At 37.2% G+C, this 16,709-nt stretch overlaps 1 protein-coding gene across 1 annotated transcript in view; it reads right to left on the minus strand.

The window, feature by feature from the left end:
- Nucleotides 1-16,709, minus strand: part of LOC115934670 (EF-hand calcium-binding domain-containing protein 13-like) — a 147,092-nt gene that overhangs the window by 32,607 nt on the left and 97,776 nt on the right. The window contains exons 14-15 of the mRNA XM_063706316.1: nucleotides 9,270-9,323; nucleotides 8,261-8,365 (exon numbers count right to left, since the gene is read on the minus strand). Coding sequence (XP_063562386.1) covers nucleotides 8,261-8,365; nucleotides 9,270-9,323 — 159 coding nt within the window. The remainder of the gene's footprint in view (nucleotides 1-8,260; nucleotides 8,366-9,269; nucleotides 9,324-16,709) is intronic.

Here is a 16,709-nt window from a genome sequence, read left to right on the forward strand (position 1 = left end):
TTATTAATTTCTCCCTCACTTCAGTGGGAATATGAGTTTCACAAAGGCAGGAACATTGCCTGATTCACCACTGTATTTCCTACACCTGTAATACTAGAGAAGTACCTAGTACTATAAGAGCACAGTAAATGTTAATTAACTGAATGAATTATAGCATTGAAGGCAAGGAATCTAATATTAAAACATTAGACAAATAAATGTTGTCCAGACTATCTAAAAAGGTAGTCTCCATTGCTGATAAAATCCTGAAGTCTCTATTTCACATTTTTGTTGCATAGATACAGAGGTTGTTTTTTTCCTTGCCTATCAAGATTGGAACTTCTTTCCAAAATACGAAACAGTTTATCATGTGATATTAACTGATAAATATGTAAAATAATAACAAACCAATTAATATATGATGGCAAGACTCACACTCTAATGACTAGGAAATGGTATAAGAATCAAAGCAAAAGGATCACAGTTACTGCCTTTTCATCTTACTTTTTTTTTTTTTTTTTTCCGGAGATGGAGTCTTGCTCCGTCACCCAGGCTGGAGTGCAGTAGGCCTGATCTCGGCTCATTGCAACCTCCACCTCTCAGGTTCAAGCAAGTCTCTTACCTCGGCCTCCCAAGTAGCTGGGATTACAGGTGCCTGCCACCAAGCCTAGCTAATTTTTGTATTTTTAGTAGAGACGGGGTTTCACCATGTTGGCCAGGCTGGTTTCAAACTCCCGACCTCAAGTGATCCACCTGCCTAGGCCTCCCAAAGTGCTTGGATTACAGGCGTGAGCCACCGCACACGGCCTCATCTTACTTTTAAGAGCCTCCATTACATCTATTTGCTTCATCTGATTTATTTTTTTCTGTTGCAATGAAAGGCAAATATATAATGATTTATAAACACTGTGAAAGACTCCAACATTTCGTAAATAAATTTAGAAAGTTAAAATTTCTTTTAGAATTCTGCATGACAGTCTTTCCAAATGAAATCAAAGTAGGACATTTAGAATACTTTCCATCTGGTAATATGACAATTAGTAACTCATATCCATTCTTAATCTTTCTCTACTCCCACCTACTCCTGCCATCCTATCCTAATTACTTAGGAGCAAATCACAGACATCATATCAACTCATCTGTAAATATTTCAATATGTATGAATAAAATATAAGAGCACTGTAAAAATACTACTAAATCATTATCATGCTAAAATTGTTAACAAGTATTCCTTAAGTTATCAAGTATCTAGTTTGTGTTCATACTTCTCTGTCTCAATTTTATATGAGTTTGTTCAAATAATGATCCTAATAAAGTCTGTTATCTGTAATTGCAAATGCTATTACATCTTTTAGGTCTCTTTAAAAAAATTTTTTTTTAGCTTTTACATTGATATAAAGACATTTGTTCAATTCATACAAATAATTTTTCAGATCTATACACTAAGCCTGAGCTGAGGGGAAAAAAAATCCTTACATTGATAGCAAAATATCTTCTAGCCCTCATAAGTCATCTGCAATCACTTACTAGGGAAAAAAATTCCATAATCGCATAGATCATGCAAACACTTTTTTATGCTATTGGTATTCACTTTTCTAAACTGAGCAAAACAATGAAATCTTTTACTTTTTTTATGGATTTCAATTTTCACATATATTAATTTTCCTTCCAACGTTGATCCAGCTCATTACCTACAGGAATGAGATAAGGAGTGAGAAAAAGATCCTTGAATTTTCTCATTTTCCTCCTTTTTCCTTGAAGTAAACCAAGAATTCATTAAAAATTTTTATGCTGCATTTACTTTTTCTTTATTTTTAAATTTTATTTCAACTTTTATTTCAGATACGGGGGTACATGTGCAGATTTGTTATATGGGAATATTGTATGATGCTGAGGTTTGGGGTACGGATCCCATCATTTAAGTTTTTATAAATCAGAACCATAACAAAAGACTCAATGGAGTAAATAAACAAATAGGTATTCAAATGTCAGTAATCTAATAGGCCCTAATACAGCTTTAAGATAATTTCACTTTAACATGGAAGTGTTAGAACAGAAAAGAAGTTTCCCAAGAGGCACTCATTTTTAAAATAAATTGTGGCTTAAATTATTACTGTATAGATTATATCAGGTAAAGGCAGAAAGAATTAATTTTTTCCTCCTTTCATGAAGCACTGCAAATCATCTACCATCTTGATCAACTGTGTTTATTGAAAGTTTTCTTAACATTAGACATTTTTATGGGAGTAAAATAATTAGCAAATAATCATTTAATTTCTTCTCTCCTCCTAGTCTAGCCACATAAACCAGCCATAAAGGATGATACAGATTTCAGCTCTAATTTGTAAAATATTCCAAGAGCTGCCACACTCCCAAAAACTAGAGAATACTGCCACCCACAAATAAACTATCAAGGTAAATCTAAGTACAGTGTGGTTCTAATTTCCTTTCATACAATCCCAGACAACCCCAAATAACTATAAACACCTTATTTTAAAAAAAGTAATTTTAAAACCTTCAAAAGTACTCAAAATATTTAAATGTAGAGCTCTCAAATTTCCTTCAATCAGGCCAGAAATCATCACAAAAATTATGATCACAGTTACAAATGGAATGAGTGAAATGTTTAAGTTTAGGACAACCAAAAAGCCCTATGTAACTTTTAAAATATAATCATTTACTCAAATATACTGTAAATGGGAATGGTGATAACACAGGGAGCATAGCTTGCAGGTGAAGTTTCTAGAAATTCATGAAAACAATGCCATTCCATATTACAGATACAAAAGGAAAAACAGTTCTAATAGAGTTAAGAGTACTCTGGTCATCTTTGTTCATTTAGTCATGCAAGGTGTTAACTATTCTCATTTCCCATGACACAAGATAGTCCATAGGAGGAGCTAGTGGATATTGTCCATTATGAAGGGATGATGGAAGCTGGACCAAGGCTTAACAGCCGAAAGACCACGTGGAGCTTCCAGAACCCTGTGGCTACTTCAGATGCCACTCAGGTCCCTTTTAATTTATAGGTCCTGACTCTATCTCATTTTTCTCTGCACTTTTTTTTTGTTGAAAACACTACGTTGCTAGCTCCTTAGAGTTTCCCATAACCTGGATTTTGATTATTACACCCCCATGGTGTGGTTTAACATATTCCTCTGTGCTCTATTTTTTTCTGTGAATCGATAGGAAGATATAGAGGCTTGACCAGATACAGGGTTGATCGTCTGGAAAAAAATACCTCATAGCTGGTATTTTGTATTTTCATCAGAAAACAATGTCTAGTTTTCTTTATTTTTGGGTGATAGTAGTGATCACTGATAATTATAGACTAGACCCATTAAATTATTAGGGGTTGCAAAATCCTCATATTCAATTTCAATCATTCCTTTTTTTGTTAATCTGCAATACATTTATAAGATAAACTTCCTCTTTGGTTATTTGGTTACTATAAATTACAGCTTGTATAGAATGTGCTTATTTCTCTCTATTTACCAGTCTCAAAATAATTTGTTTCCTAGAATCTTCCAGTGATGATTTGTGATGATTATTCCTCTTCGGTTATTTGGTTACTATAAATTACAGTTTGTATAGAAAGTGCTTATTTCTCTCTATTTACCAGTCTCAAAATAATTTGTTTCCTAGAATCTTCCAGTGATGATTTGTGATGATTTCGTTAGTTGTGTGTTTTGTTGTTTCACTTGAGTATCATTAAAAAACTCATGGATTTAAAGATTTGTTTCAAATTACCACAATTATTCTTACTGATGATCAAATTGTGCTATCTTTGGCCAGAGGGAACCCATTCAAGTCAGAGTTTGAGTCCTTTTAGTAGTACTGGATAGGTTCATTGCTTTCTGGCATTATAAAATATTCCAGGCTCTTCTTGTACATTTTCTTTGGCATACCTGGGATCAGCCATTTCTTCAAAAAGCCATTCTTACAGAAGGTAGCTAGTCAGACATGAGCAGAGCAGGAGACACTCTGGCTCCGCCCACCCCTATACACCAGGAATGTCAGGTGACCATCAGGTGCTGGTCAGGTGGTTAACTCTCTCTCTGAAAATATAATCTGTCACAGCCAGCACCAGGAAAAGGTAGTCTCTCAATAAACAGAAACACCTAAAACTGGTGATCAGAAGCTTCCCAATAAGATCTCAGGAGTTGGGTGAGTGGGCTCAAGCATGTGCATTAAGAAGCAAAATGACAGAGTTTAACTGGTATATGACCTTCTAGGGACATTCAGCTGGTAAGGGAAGAACACCTCAAGTGAACAAGGCGTACAACTCCAGTAAACACACTGTGCATGCTCTCCTTGCAAGCGCTAGTAGGCCATTGTGCATGTGGACAGCCCACCCCAAGGGAAAAATCAGGGTAGAAGGGATGCAAGACTCTGGAAGTATGTCAACATATAAAACCCCACGTCAAAAGGTCAAACTGTGCACTTGTCTTTCAAGTCTCCCACTTTGCCCTCTTCCAAGTGTACACTCTTTTCTTTTGTTCCTGCTGTAAAGCTTTTTAATAAACTTTCACTCCTACTCTAAAACTTGCCTCAGTCTCTCTTTCTGCCTTATGCCCCTCAGTCAAATTCTTTCTTCTCAGGAGGCAAGAATTGAGGATGCTGCAGGCCTGTACTGATTCACTGTTGCTAACATACTTTGATGCCACGCCTTGGATACATTCTGTCGATAACACCATGCTTCCTTTTAAAGAAGGGAGATACAGAATTTGGAGACTACAATCTGGGTTTTAGGGGCTGTGTTGTAATAAAAATATATTTTGTCTTGGTCCTCAGTTCCTGTCACAGAGTGATGAGAGTGTCTTTGTTATTTATAAGGAACCCCTTTAGACCATACTTGAGTTATGCTAATGAAGCAACTCATGGCATGGATCCCTGGATAGCTTGGGGAAGAGGAGGTTGGTTACAAGAAAACAAATCATGTGATTAGAGGGTTTAAATTTTCAGCCCCACCTCCATGCCCCGACCTCTGGAGAAGAGAAAGGGACTAGAGATTGAGTTCAATCATATGACCAATGATTTAATGAGTCATGCCTATATAATGAAACCCGAGATAAAAACTCTGAAACAAGAAGGCTTGGAGAACTGCTGGGTTGGTAAATAATATTAATGTGCTAGGAGGATGGCATGCTTAAAGAAGGCACAGAAGCTCTGTCCCCACCCACCTTGCCACCCTATATATCTCTTCATCTAGCTGTTCATGTATATCCTTTAAAATAAACCAGTAATCTTAAGTATAGTGTTTTCCTGAGTTCTGTGACTTGTTCTAGTAAATTTGTGAACCCAAGCAGGGGGTGGATGTAGGAATTCCTGAATTTTTAAACTGGTTGGTCAGCAGTGTGAATGGCCCACTGACTTATGGCTGGCATCTAAAGTAAAAGTAGTCTCGTGGTATTAAGCATTTTAAACTATGGGGCCCATGCTAACTCTAGGTAGTCAGTGTCAGAACTCAATTGAATTGTAGGACACTCAGTGTCAGAGAGTTGGTTATTGGAATGACACAGGGGTGCTCTTCAATAAAAGGCTAGTTAGTAATTGGTTCCAGGCCTTTTCCATAGACATAAATAGGAAATATGCATTTTTAAGATAAATTACATCATGAATTCATAGTAATATATTCACAATCCAGGGTGTTTTAAAGTAAATCTCATTTATCTAAATTAATATTTCCTTTCTCCTATGCCAAAAGTCACCATTCTCAACAATACCAACATAATGACTCATTTGCTTTATCCCACAGAATATACACAAGAGTCTCAGAATAATGCCACAAAAGCTAACAATAATAAGCTAATTGTTGAAAATATTTTCAGGGTTATTGTCATCATTCTTTGCAGATATTTTTGTCCTTTGATATTCCATTCAGGGGTGCACAAATTCGTATTTTTTAAAAAATTGTTTGAAGTAGTTCCTTTCCATGTTTTAAGCTACCAAATCAATATAAAGTTAGGTTCATCTGATTTTGCTTTCAATTTTTAGAAACTGCTTTTTAAAAAATTGCTAAATAATTATGTAAAATATTTACAAAAATCCAAAGTTAAATATTTATTCAAAATAGGAGGCTGGGCATGGTGCCTCACACCTGTAACCCCAACACTTTGGGAGGCAAAGGCGAGCAGATCACTTGAGGTCAGGAGTTCGTGGACAGCCTGGTCAACATGGTGAGACCCCGTCCCCACTAAAAATACAAAAATTAGCTGGGCATGGTGGCAGGTGCCTGTAATCCCAGCTACTCAGGAGGCTGAGGCAGGGGAATTGCTTGAACCCAGGAGGTGGTGGTTGCAGTGAGCCAAGATTGTGCCACTGCATTCCAGCCTGGGCAACAAGAGGGAGACTCCGCCTCAAAAAAAAAAAAAAAAAAAAGATACAGTTTTTAAGTGTATCTTCTTTACCAGTTTTATTCACCTTGTTCCTTCCCATCCCTGAGAGTAACTATTTAAAAATTGTATATCTGATACTTCCATTTCTCTTTTTAAATCAACTTTGTTGAGGCATAATTTACATATGATAAACCACAATTTTAAGACTTTGGTGTGGTAAGTTTTGACAAATACATACACCCATGTAAACAACACTAAAATTATGATATAAAACATTTCCATCACCCCCCAAAAGTTCCCTTTCTATGCTGTTGGTCTCTCTAAAACATAAATCTAAACAATCACTGATGTATTTTCTGGTATTATGTTTGCTTGTTCTTGAATTTCATAAAAAGTATCATGTAGTCAGTATTATTTTGTGTCTGTCTTCTTTTACTCAGCATAATGTTTAGAAATTCATCCAGAATGTTGCCTGTTATCAGTAAATCATTCATTTATATTGCTGAGTAATATTCTGTTGTATGAATACTATACTTTGTTGATCCCTTTGCAGGTAGATGGACATTAGGATTATTTCCAATTTTTAACTCTTACGAATAAAGCTATGAGCATTCATGCACAAGTATTTTTGAGAACATTTATATTTCTTTCTTTTGGAAAAATATATAGGAGTGAGAATGCTGAGTTTTACGGTCAGTTTATGTTCAGTTTCTTCAGAAATTACCATGCTGATCTCCACAGTGGTTAGAAGACCCTCTAGCAATTATATAAGTTTCAATTGCTCCACATCACTACCAACACTGGGTATGGTTGATCTTTTTATTTTTAGCTTTTCTAGTGGATGAAGAGTGATGTCTATTTATGTTTTAAATTACATTTCCCTGAGAGAAATACGAATGCTTTTCTACTGTTGGTGAGAATGTAAATTAGTTCAATCATTGTGAAAATGGTGTGGTGATTCCTCAAAGATCTAGAACCAGAAATACCATTTGACCCAGCAATCCGGTTACTGGGTATGTACCCAAAGGAACAGAAATAATTCTATTACAAAGATACATGCATGAGTATGTCCATTGCAGCACTATTCACAATAGCAAAGACATGGAATCAACCCAACTGCCCAACAATGATAGAGTGGATAAAGAAGATGTAGTACATATACACCATAGAATATTATGCAGCCATAAAAAGGAATTAGATCATGTCCTTTGCAGGGACATGGATGGAGATGGAAGCCATTATCCTTAGCAAACTAATGCAGGAACAGAAAATCAAACACCGCATGTTCTCACTTATAAGTGGTAGCTGAACGATGAGACACATGGACACATTGGGGGAACAACACACACTGAGACCTGCCATTGGGGGTAAGGGGAAGAGCATCAGGAAGAGTAGCTAATGGATGCTGGCCTTAATACCTAGGTGATGTGTTGAGCTGTGCAGCAAACCACCATGGCACACGTTACTTATGTAACAAACCTGCACATCCTGCACATGTACCCCGCAATTTAAAATAAAAGTTGAAGAAAAAAAAAAGAATCAGATCACACCTATGAGTGATCTTCAGCCTGCCCCATTTCTGGTCCAAGAACTGTTGAAACTCTGATTGCCTAACCTCCTCCTGGCCTTCTTCTCCATTTCTTAGTATTTTACTTTCAGGCCTTCTCTTTCCTTCTATGTCTACTCATTTACCTTCTTATTTTCCTTTATCTGTTTTTCTTTTCCTAAGTTAAGTCACTCATAGTAGAGTCACGCTCAGATATTGTGTAAGCCTGACAATGACACCAAAGAATTGTAAGAGAAGACAATATTTTAACATATTTAAGAGTTAACCTTTCTGAATACATTTCAAAGCTGCGATATGGCAAAATAGGTATTGTTTAACTAATTCTCATAGATAAGATATGCTCCTCTAAAAATACCAGCAATGCCAGAATGTTTACCATCAACCGGTAAGTGTTCTTGTAGATTCCAAGATTCCTTATTTGTGAGCTCCACTCCCAACTTCTCCTGAATATTGTTAGGCTTTTTAGCATTAACCTTGTCTCCTTAAGAAAGATGAGACAAATTAGAGGAAAAAAAATCTGTTTATGTATGTGCACACATATACATAACATAATATATGAAATAAAAGTACTCTGTGCATGTTGTGCTTTTAAGCAAACTTGCATGATTAAGTTTGTTTTAAAATACATATAAATAAATAGCAAAATTAGCAACAGAACCTGATATCATTAGTCCTTGTTCAAGGATCAGAATTATACCTCTGACCACCAGCGTAAGCCAAATTTTTTTAATGTGAAGTTGGTAATTGTCTACCACGAAATTTCACCAGTAGATAATAATTCAATTATTTTGGCCACTACTTACTATCTATACCAGAAGTAGTATTTGTTCCCTTCTACTTCCTCCAATCCTTCTAGATTTCTACTTATGTATTTAGTTACTAAAGTAACTTAAATACTGCCAATTTATAACAGCAATACTTCCGTGCAGGTCAAAAACATGACCACTTTAAGAAAGCCAGAGTAAATTACATTATTTAGAAAAAACATATAAAGAGATCATAGAAGTTGTTCAGCGTTACAGTAGTACAGTGATTCTTTGTTCATGAAACAAACTCAGTATCAGTGGATACAAATTATCAATCAATAAAATGATTACCATTTTTTTACTCATTAAATAATATAAACACTAAAAATCAAAATCAAGAATTTCAGTGCAAAATATAAAAAAGAATTAAAAGAAATGTACCAAAATATAGATGTTGGTAATCTTTGTCTTTCGTTGTTAACTAGGCGTGATTTTTTGCCTTCTTTATGCTTCCTTTGTTTTCTACAAGCTTTGTGTATTATGAATATGTATTCTGGTAATCAAGGACAAACATTTAATAACTTTATTAAAATACTATTATGAAGTCTAAAGATTTTAATTTTATGTCTTATTACTCACCTTTAAGAGTCTTTACGGTATCCATCAATTTAAGTTGAGTTATCTTCCCATCAGCTGTGAGAAAAGATACAAGGTTTTAAACAAAAGCAATAATAATATGGGAAGTCAAAAAGCACTATAACTCAAAATTATAAAAATTAGTATAAACAGCAAATCTTTTAAAATTATATTTTAATAGACAAAAATTATATATATTTATGGTGTGTAACATGTTTGATATAAGCATACATTGTGGAATGGCTAAATCAAACTATTTAACTTATGCATTGTCTCACATATCATTTTTTTGGAGTGTGAACACAAAGTCTACTCTTTTAGTAGTTTTCAAGCATATAATACATGGTTATTAACTACAGTCACCATGATGAACAATAGATGTCTTGAACTTACTCCTCATGTCTAACTGATATCTTGCATCTTTGGACCAATAACCCTCTATTTCCTGCACCCACCAGCCTCTGATAATCACTGTTTTACTCTGTTTCTATGAGTTTGACTTTTTAAAATTCCACATATAAGTGCAATCAAGTCGTACCTGTCTTTCTGTGACTAGTTTATTTCACTAATATAATGTCCTCCAGGATCATCTACATTGTAGCAAATGACAGAATTTCCTTCTTTTAAAAGTCTGAATAGCATTCCACTGTGCATATATATCACTGATTTCATTATATATATATATAATACATCCAGGAGTGTAATTTTTTGATCATATGGTAGTTCTATTTTTAATGTTTTGGGCAATCTCCATATTGATTGCCTTAATGGCTATATTATTTTACATTCCCACCAACAGTGTGCAAGAGTTCCCCTTTATCCACATCCTTGCCAATATTTACCTTTTGTCTTTCTAGTAATAGCCATTCTAACAGGTGTGAGGTGATACCGCATTGTGATTTTAATTTTAATTTCCCTGATGATTAGTGATGTTGAGCATTTTTTCATGTATCTGTTCCCCATTTGCATGTCTTCTTTTGAGAAATCTATCCATCAGGTCCTTAGCTCCTTTGCCCATTTTAAATTTTTTTTGTATTCTTATTATTGTGTTGTTTGAGTTCCTTTTTATTTTGGATATTAACCCCTTATCAGATGTATGGTTTACAAGTATACTTGTCAATTCCAAAGTTTGCCTCTTCACTCTGTTCCTTATTTTCTTTGCTGTGTGGAAGCTTTTCACTTTGATGTAATATTATTTATCTATTTTCACTTTTGTTGCCTGTACTTTTGGGTTCATATATGAAAAATCATTGCCCCAATCAATATCATGGAGCTGTTCCCTATGTTTCTTCTGGTAGTTCTACAGTTTCAGGCCTTATGTTTAAGTCTTTAACCCATTTTGTGTTGATTTTTTTATGTTGTGTGAATTAGGGTTGCTATAGTTTGAATGTCCTCTCCGAAACTCATGCTGAAATGTAAGTACCAATTTCACAGTATTGGGAGGTGGAGCCTTTAAGAGGTTATTAGGTTATGAGGGCTCTAACTTCCTGAATAGATTAATGCCCTTTAAGGGGAGTGGATTAATTATCATAGGAAAGGGCTCCTGATAAAAAGATGAGTTCGGCCCAATTTCCTCTCTCTGTCTTGAGTGCTCACTTCTGCTTTCTGCCTTCCAACATGGGATGACCCTCTCCAGATGCCAGTGCCATGCTCTTGAACCTTCCAGCCACCATACCATGAAACAAATAAATATCTTCTCTTTATAAACTACCCAGTCTATAGTATTCTGTTATAGCAGCAGAAAACAGACTACATTAAAGGTCTAATTTCATTTCAGCTTTTCCAACACCATTTATTGAAGAAACTGTCTTTTCCCTATTATATGTTCTTGGCCTCTGTCTAAAATCAAATAACCATAAATCCATGAATTTATTTCTTGTCTGTCTATTCTGTTCCATTGGTCTATGTGTCTGTTTTGGGGTCAATACCATGCTGTTTTGATTACTATAGCTTTGCAGTAGATTTTCAAATTTGGTAGTGTGATGCCTCCAGCTTTGTTCTTTTTGTTCAGGATTGCATGACTATTCAGTCTTATAGTTTCATATAAAATTTAGGGTTGTTTTTCCCATTTATGTAAAAAGGTAACTGGAATTTGGATAGTAACTCCATTGAACACATTGCTTAGAACACATTGATTAGAATACATTGCATAGAACACATTGCTTTGGGTAGAATGGGCATTTTATCATTATCAATTCTTCTAATCCATGAACAAGGAATATCCATGAATGTGATATCACTCCACTTATTTGTGTCTTTAGTTTCTTTCATCAATGTTTTATACTTTTCAGTACACGGATCTTATAGTTCCTTGGCTAAATCAATTCCTAAATATTTCCTTGACTGTTTTTTTGCAGATAATTCATTGTTAGTATATAGAAATGCTACTGATTTTTTTATGTTGAGTGTGACTTTACTGAATTCATTTTTTATTTCTAACAGTTTTTTGGTAGAAAGTTTGGAATTTTCTATACGTAAGATCATGTCATCTGCAAACAGAGACTATTTAACTTCTTTCTTTCCAATTTGGATGCTTTTTATTTCTTTCTCTTGCCTAACTGATTTGGCTAGGACTTCCAGTACTATGCTGACTAGAAGGGGCAAGAGTCAGCATTCTTCTCTGGTTGCTGCTGTTAGAGGAAAAGCTTTCAAATTTTCAGTTAAATATGTTGTTAGCTATGGGTTTGTCATATATGGTCTTTATTGTGTTGATGTACAATCCTTTTGTACCTAATTTGTTGAGAGTTTTATCATAAAAGAATGTTGAATTTTGTTGAATGCCTTTCCTGTTGCTATTGCGATTATAATATGGTTTCTGTCCTTCATTCTGTTAATGTGGTATATCACATTTATGGATTTGCATATTTGGAACCATCCTTGAATCCCTGAGATAAACCCTACTTGATCATGGTGAATGATCCCTTTAACGTGCTGTTGAATTCAACTCACTAGCATTTTGTTGAGGACTTTTGTATCTGTACTTATCAGGGATATTAAACTGTAATTTTCTTTTCTTATAAATTTCTAACCGGATTTGGTATCAAGGTAATCCTGGCCTCATTAAATATGTTTGGAAGTATTCCCTTCACCATAATTTTTTGGAAGAGTTCGAAAAGGACTTGTGTTAATTCTTTCTTAATTGTCTGGCAGAATTCAGGAGTGAAATCATCAGATCCTGGGCTTTCCCTTGATGGAGGCTTTTCTTTACTGATTGAACCTTCTTACCCATTATTGATCCTTTCAGATTTTCTGTATCTTTGTGATTCAGTCCTTATAGGCTGTATCTGTCTATAGCTTTATCCATTTCTTCTACATCATCCAATTTGTTGATGTATAAATGTTTGTAGCAGTCTCTTATGATTCTTTGTATTTCTGTGCTATCAGTTGTGATGTCTCCTTTTTCATTTCTGATTTTATTTATTGGGTCTTCTCTTTTTTCTTAGTTTAGCTAAAGAGGTTTTCAATTTTGTCTATGTTTTTAAAAATCAAATTATTAGATTCTTTGACTCTTTTTACTGTTTTCTAGTCCTATTTCATTTATTTCTACTCTGATCTTTATTATTTTCTTCCTTCTATAGGATGCCTCATTTTATTGTGCTCATCTTACTGCACTTTGCAGATACTGTGTTTTTTACAAATTGAAGGTTTGTAGCAACCCTGTGTCAGGCAAGTCTACCAGTGCCATTCTTCCAAAGCCATGCTCTCATTTCATATTTCTGTGTCACCATTTTGATAATTCTCACAATATTTCAAACATTTTCATTATTATTTTATTTGTTGTGATTTGTGATCAGTGATCTTTGATATTACTATTGTAATTGTTTTGGGGTGCCATCGAGCATGTGCATACAAGATGGAGAATTTAATCAATGTATGTTTTTGTGGCTTCTGACTGCTCCATGTATAGGCCATTCCCCCATCTCTCTCCCTCTCCTTGGGACACTCTGTTCTCTGATATGCAACAATATTGATGATACCCCTATAAATGGCCTCTAAATGTTCAAGTGAAAGGAAGAGTTTCACATTTCTCACTTTAAATCAAAAGCTAGAAATGATTAAGCTTAATGAAGAAAGCATATCAAAAGCCAAAATAAACTGACAGCTATGACCCTTGTGCTAAACAGCCAACTTGCAAATGCAAAGGAAAAATTCTTCAAGGAATTAAAAAGAGCTACTCTAGTGAACACACAAAGAAAGAGAAACAGCCTTATTACTGATATGGAGAAAGTTTTAATGGTCTGGATAGAAGATCAAAGCAACACAACATGTCCTGAAACCAAAACCTGAAGCCATCTCCATAACATAAAAGTGCAAGGTGAAGCAGCAAGTGTGCTAAAGAAGCTGTAGCAAGTTATCTAGAAAATCTGGCTGAGATAATTGATGAAAGTGGCTCCACTAAACAATAGATTTTCAATGGAGATGAAACAGCCTATTGAAAGAAGGTGCCATCTAGGACTTTCATAGCTAGAGAGGTGAAGTTAATGCCTGGGATCAAAGCTTCAAAAACAAGCTGACTCTCTTGTTAGGGGCTAATCCAACTAGTGACTTTAAGTTGAAGTCATTCATTAATTTAATTAAACATTCTGAAAATCCTAGGGCCCTTAAGATACTACTAGCACAGGATAAATCTACTCTGCCTGTGCTCAATAAATGGAACAACAAAGCCTGGATGACAGCATACTGTTTGCAGCATGATTTACTGAAAATTTTAAGCCCACTATTGTGACCTACTGCTCAGAAAAAAATATTTTTTGCAAAATATTACTGATCACTGACAATGCAGATAGTAACCCAAGAGCTCTGACGGACAAGTGCAAGGAGATGAATCTTGTTTTCATGCCTGCTAACACAATATCCATTCCGCAGCCCATGGACCAAGGAATAATTTTGACCTTCAAGTCTTATTATTTAACAAATACATTTCGTAAGACTGTAGCTGCCATAGATGTATCCTCTGATAGATCTGGACAATGTAAATTGAAAGTCTTCTGGAAAGGATTCACCACTCCAGATGCCATTACAAATATTTGTGATTCATGGGTGGAGGTCAAAATGTCAACATTCACAGGAATTTGGAAGATGTTGACTCCAACCTTCATGATAACTTTAAGAAATCATTTGGAGGAAGTACTTGCGGATATGGTAGAAATAGCAAGAGAACTAGAATTAGAAGTGGAGCCTGAAAATGTGACTGAATTGCTGCAATTTCATGATATAACTTCAATGGATGAGAAATTGCTTCTTATGGGTGTGCAAAGAAAGTGGATTTCTGAGATGGAATCTACTCCTGATGAAGACGCTGTGATGCTTATTTGGTTTGTACTCCCAATGTCTTGTCACAGACGACAACCTCAGTAGATGTCTGTCTGTGTAAATGAATATTTATCTTATAAGAATAAAGGGAGGATTCAGGGGATCATGGTAGATGGGAAGCAGTTTTAGATTGCAGCTCTGGACAGAGCAGCATGCAGAGGCTTGCATTGTGAATTCTAGTTCCAGATCAACTGCAAGAACAAACCAGCAATCCTGAGAGAAAGTGGACTCCTCCTGCAGGACCCAGGAGACACCCCTAATACTGTGAGTGCCCCAACCGTGGAAGTGGGAAAGGGAGACCCTCTTCTCCTGAACACACTCCCCCACTGGAGAAACTGAAGGTCTGTTTGTGGGAGAAGTTTCTGACTTTACCTGGAGCTGAGTCAAGTTGGAGAGCTGAGCGAAATACGGGGGTAGAGGAAGCAGCAGAAAGGCCCTGGGAGCTTGGTGGGTCCCCAAGCAGCCCATTCCTGCCTGACATCACAGGGATCCATTGGGAAGGTGGCCAGAGAACCACGGGGTAAAACTACACGGAGAGAAGGAATTATCTAGCTGAATTTTGTAACAATTTGAGGGGGCAAGAAGCCTCCTGGCCAGAACTCAGGAGAAGGCACGAATCAGGTGTGCAGACTTCACAGGTAGGGGAAGAACTAAAACCCTTTTTCTCTTGCAGCTGGGAGGCAGATAGCCTTGGGCAAATTTTCAAGTCTGTCTTGCCCTCCACTTGGAGACAGACAGGGCTATTGTGGGGGAGGGTAGGCACAGTGGGAGTGAGACCAGCCCTTTAGTTTGCATGGGAGCTGGGTGAGGCCTGTGACTGCCAGCTTTCCCCCACTTCCCTGACAACCTGCATGATCCAGCAGAGGCAGCCATAATCCCCCTAGGTACACAACCCCAGTGACCTGGGAATCTCACCCACATCTCCTACAGCAGCCGCAGCAAGACCTGCCCAAGGAGAGTCTGAGCTCAGACATGCCTAGCTCCACCCCTACCTGATGGCCCTTCCCTATCCACCCTAGTAGTGGAAGACAAAGGACATATAATCTTGGGATTTCTAGGGCCCCCGCCCACTACCGGTACCGCTCCACACTATGACAGCTTATGCTCTCTGGAAAGCACCACTTCCTGGCAGGAGGGCAACCAGCACAAAAATAGAACATTAAATGACCAAAGCTAAGGACCCTCATGGAGTCCACTGCACCCTCCACTACACCTACTGGAACAGGCACTGGTATCCATAGCTGAGAGACCCATGACAGTTCACATCACAGGACTCTATGCAGACAACCCCCATTACCAGCCTGGAGCTGGGTAGACTCGCTGGGTGGCTAGACCCAGAAGACAGACAACAATCACTGCAGCTCGGCTCATAGGAAGCCACATCCATAGTAAGGGAGGAGACCACCCCTCATATTGTCTTACACCCAATTTCTGCCTCCAAAGAAAGAAGAAGTAAAAACTAAAAGGCAGAAATGAAATCCACAGGCAGACAGCCCTTGGGCTGTACTTGGGCCACACCTTGGGCCCTGACCTAACCAGCTATGTTATCTATAGATTCCAGACATTGTATGGAAAAGCATTGTAAAAATCCCTGTCCTGTTCTGTTCTGTTCTGATTACCAGTTCATGCAGCCCCCAGTCACATACCCCCTGCTTGCTCAGTCGATCATGACCCTCTCACACGGACCCCCTTAGAGTTGTGAGCCCTTAAAAAGGAGAGGAATTGCTCACTCGGGGAGCTCGGCTCTTGAGACAGGAGTCTTACCGATGCTCCCGGCAGAATAAACCCCTTCCTTCTTTAAGTCGGTGTCTGAGGGGTTTTGTCTGTGGCTCTTCCTGCTATGTTTCTTGGTTCCCTGACTGGGAAGCGAGGTGACTGGCAGATGGTTGAGGCAGCTCCTTAGGCGGCTTAAGCCTGCCCTGTGGAACATCCCTGTGGGGGACTTCGACCAGCCCAAGCAACACAGATCCTGAGAGCGCTCCCAGGTAGGCATTTGCCCCGGTGGGATGCCTCATCAGAGCAGTGTGTGGCAGGGCCCCGTGGAGGATCAATGCAGTGGCTGAACACTGGGAAGGAAGTGGCACTTGGAGTCCGGGCATCTAAAACTTGGTAAGACTGGTCTTTGGAACT

Source organism: Gorilla gorilla, chromosome 4, assembly GCF_029281585.2.
Source record: "Gorilla gorilla gorilla isolate KB3781 chromosome 4, NHGRI_mGorGor1-v2.1_pri, whole genome shotgun sequence".
Lineage (NCBI taxonomy): Eukaryota > Metazoa > Chordata > Mammalia > Primates > Hominidae > Gorilla > Gorilla gorilla.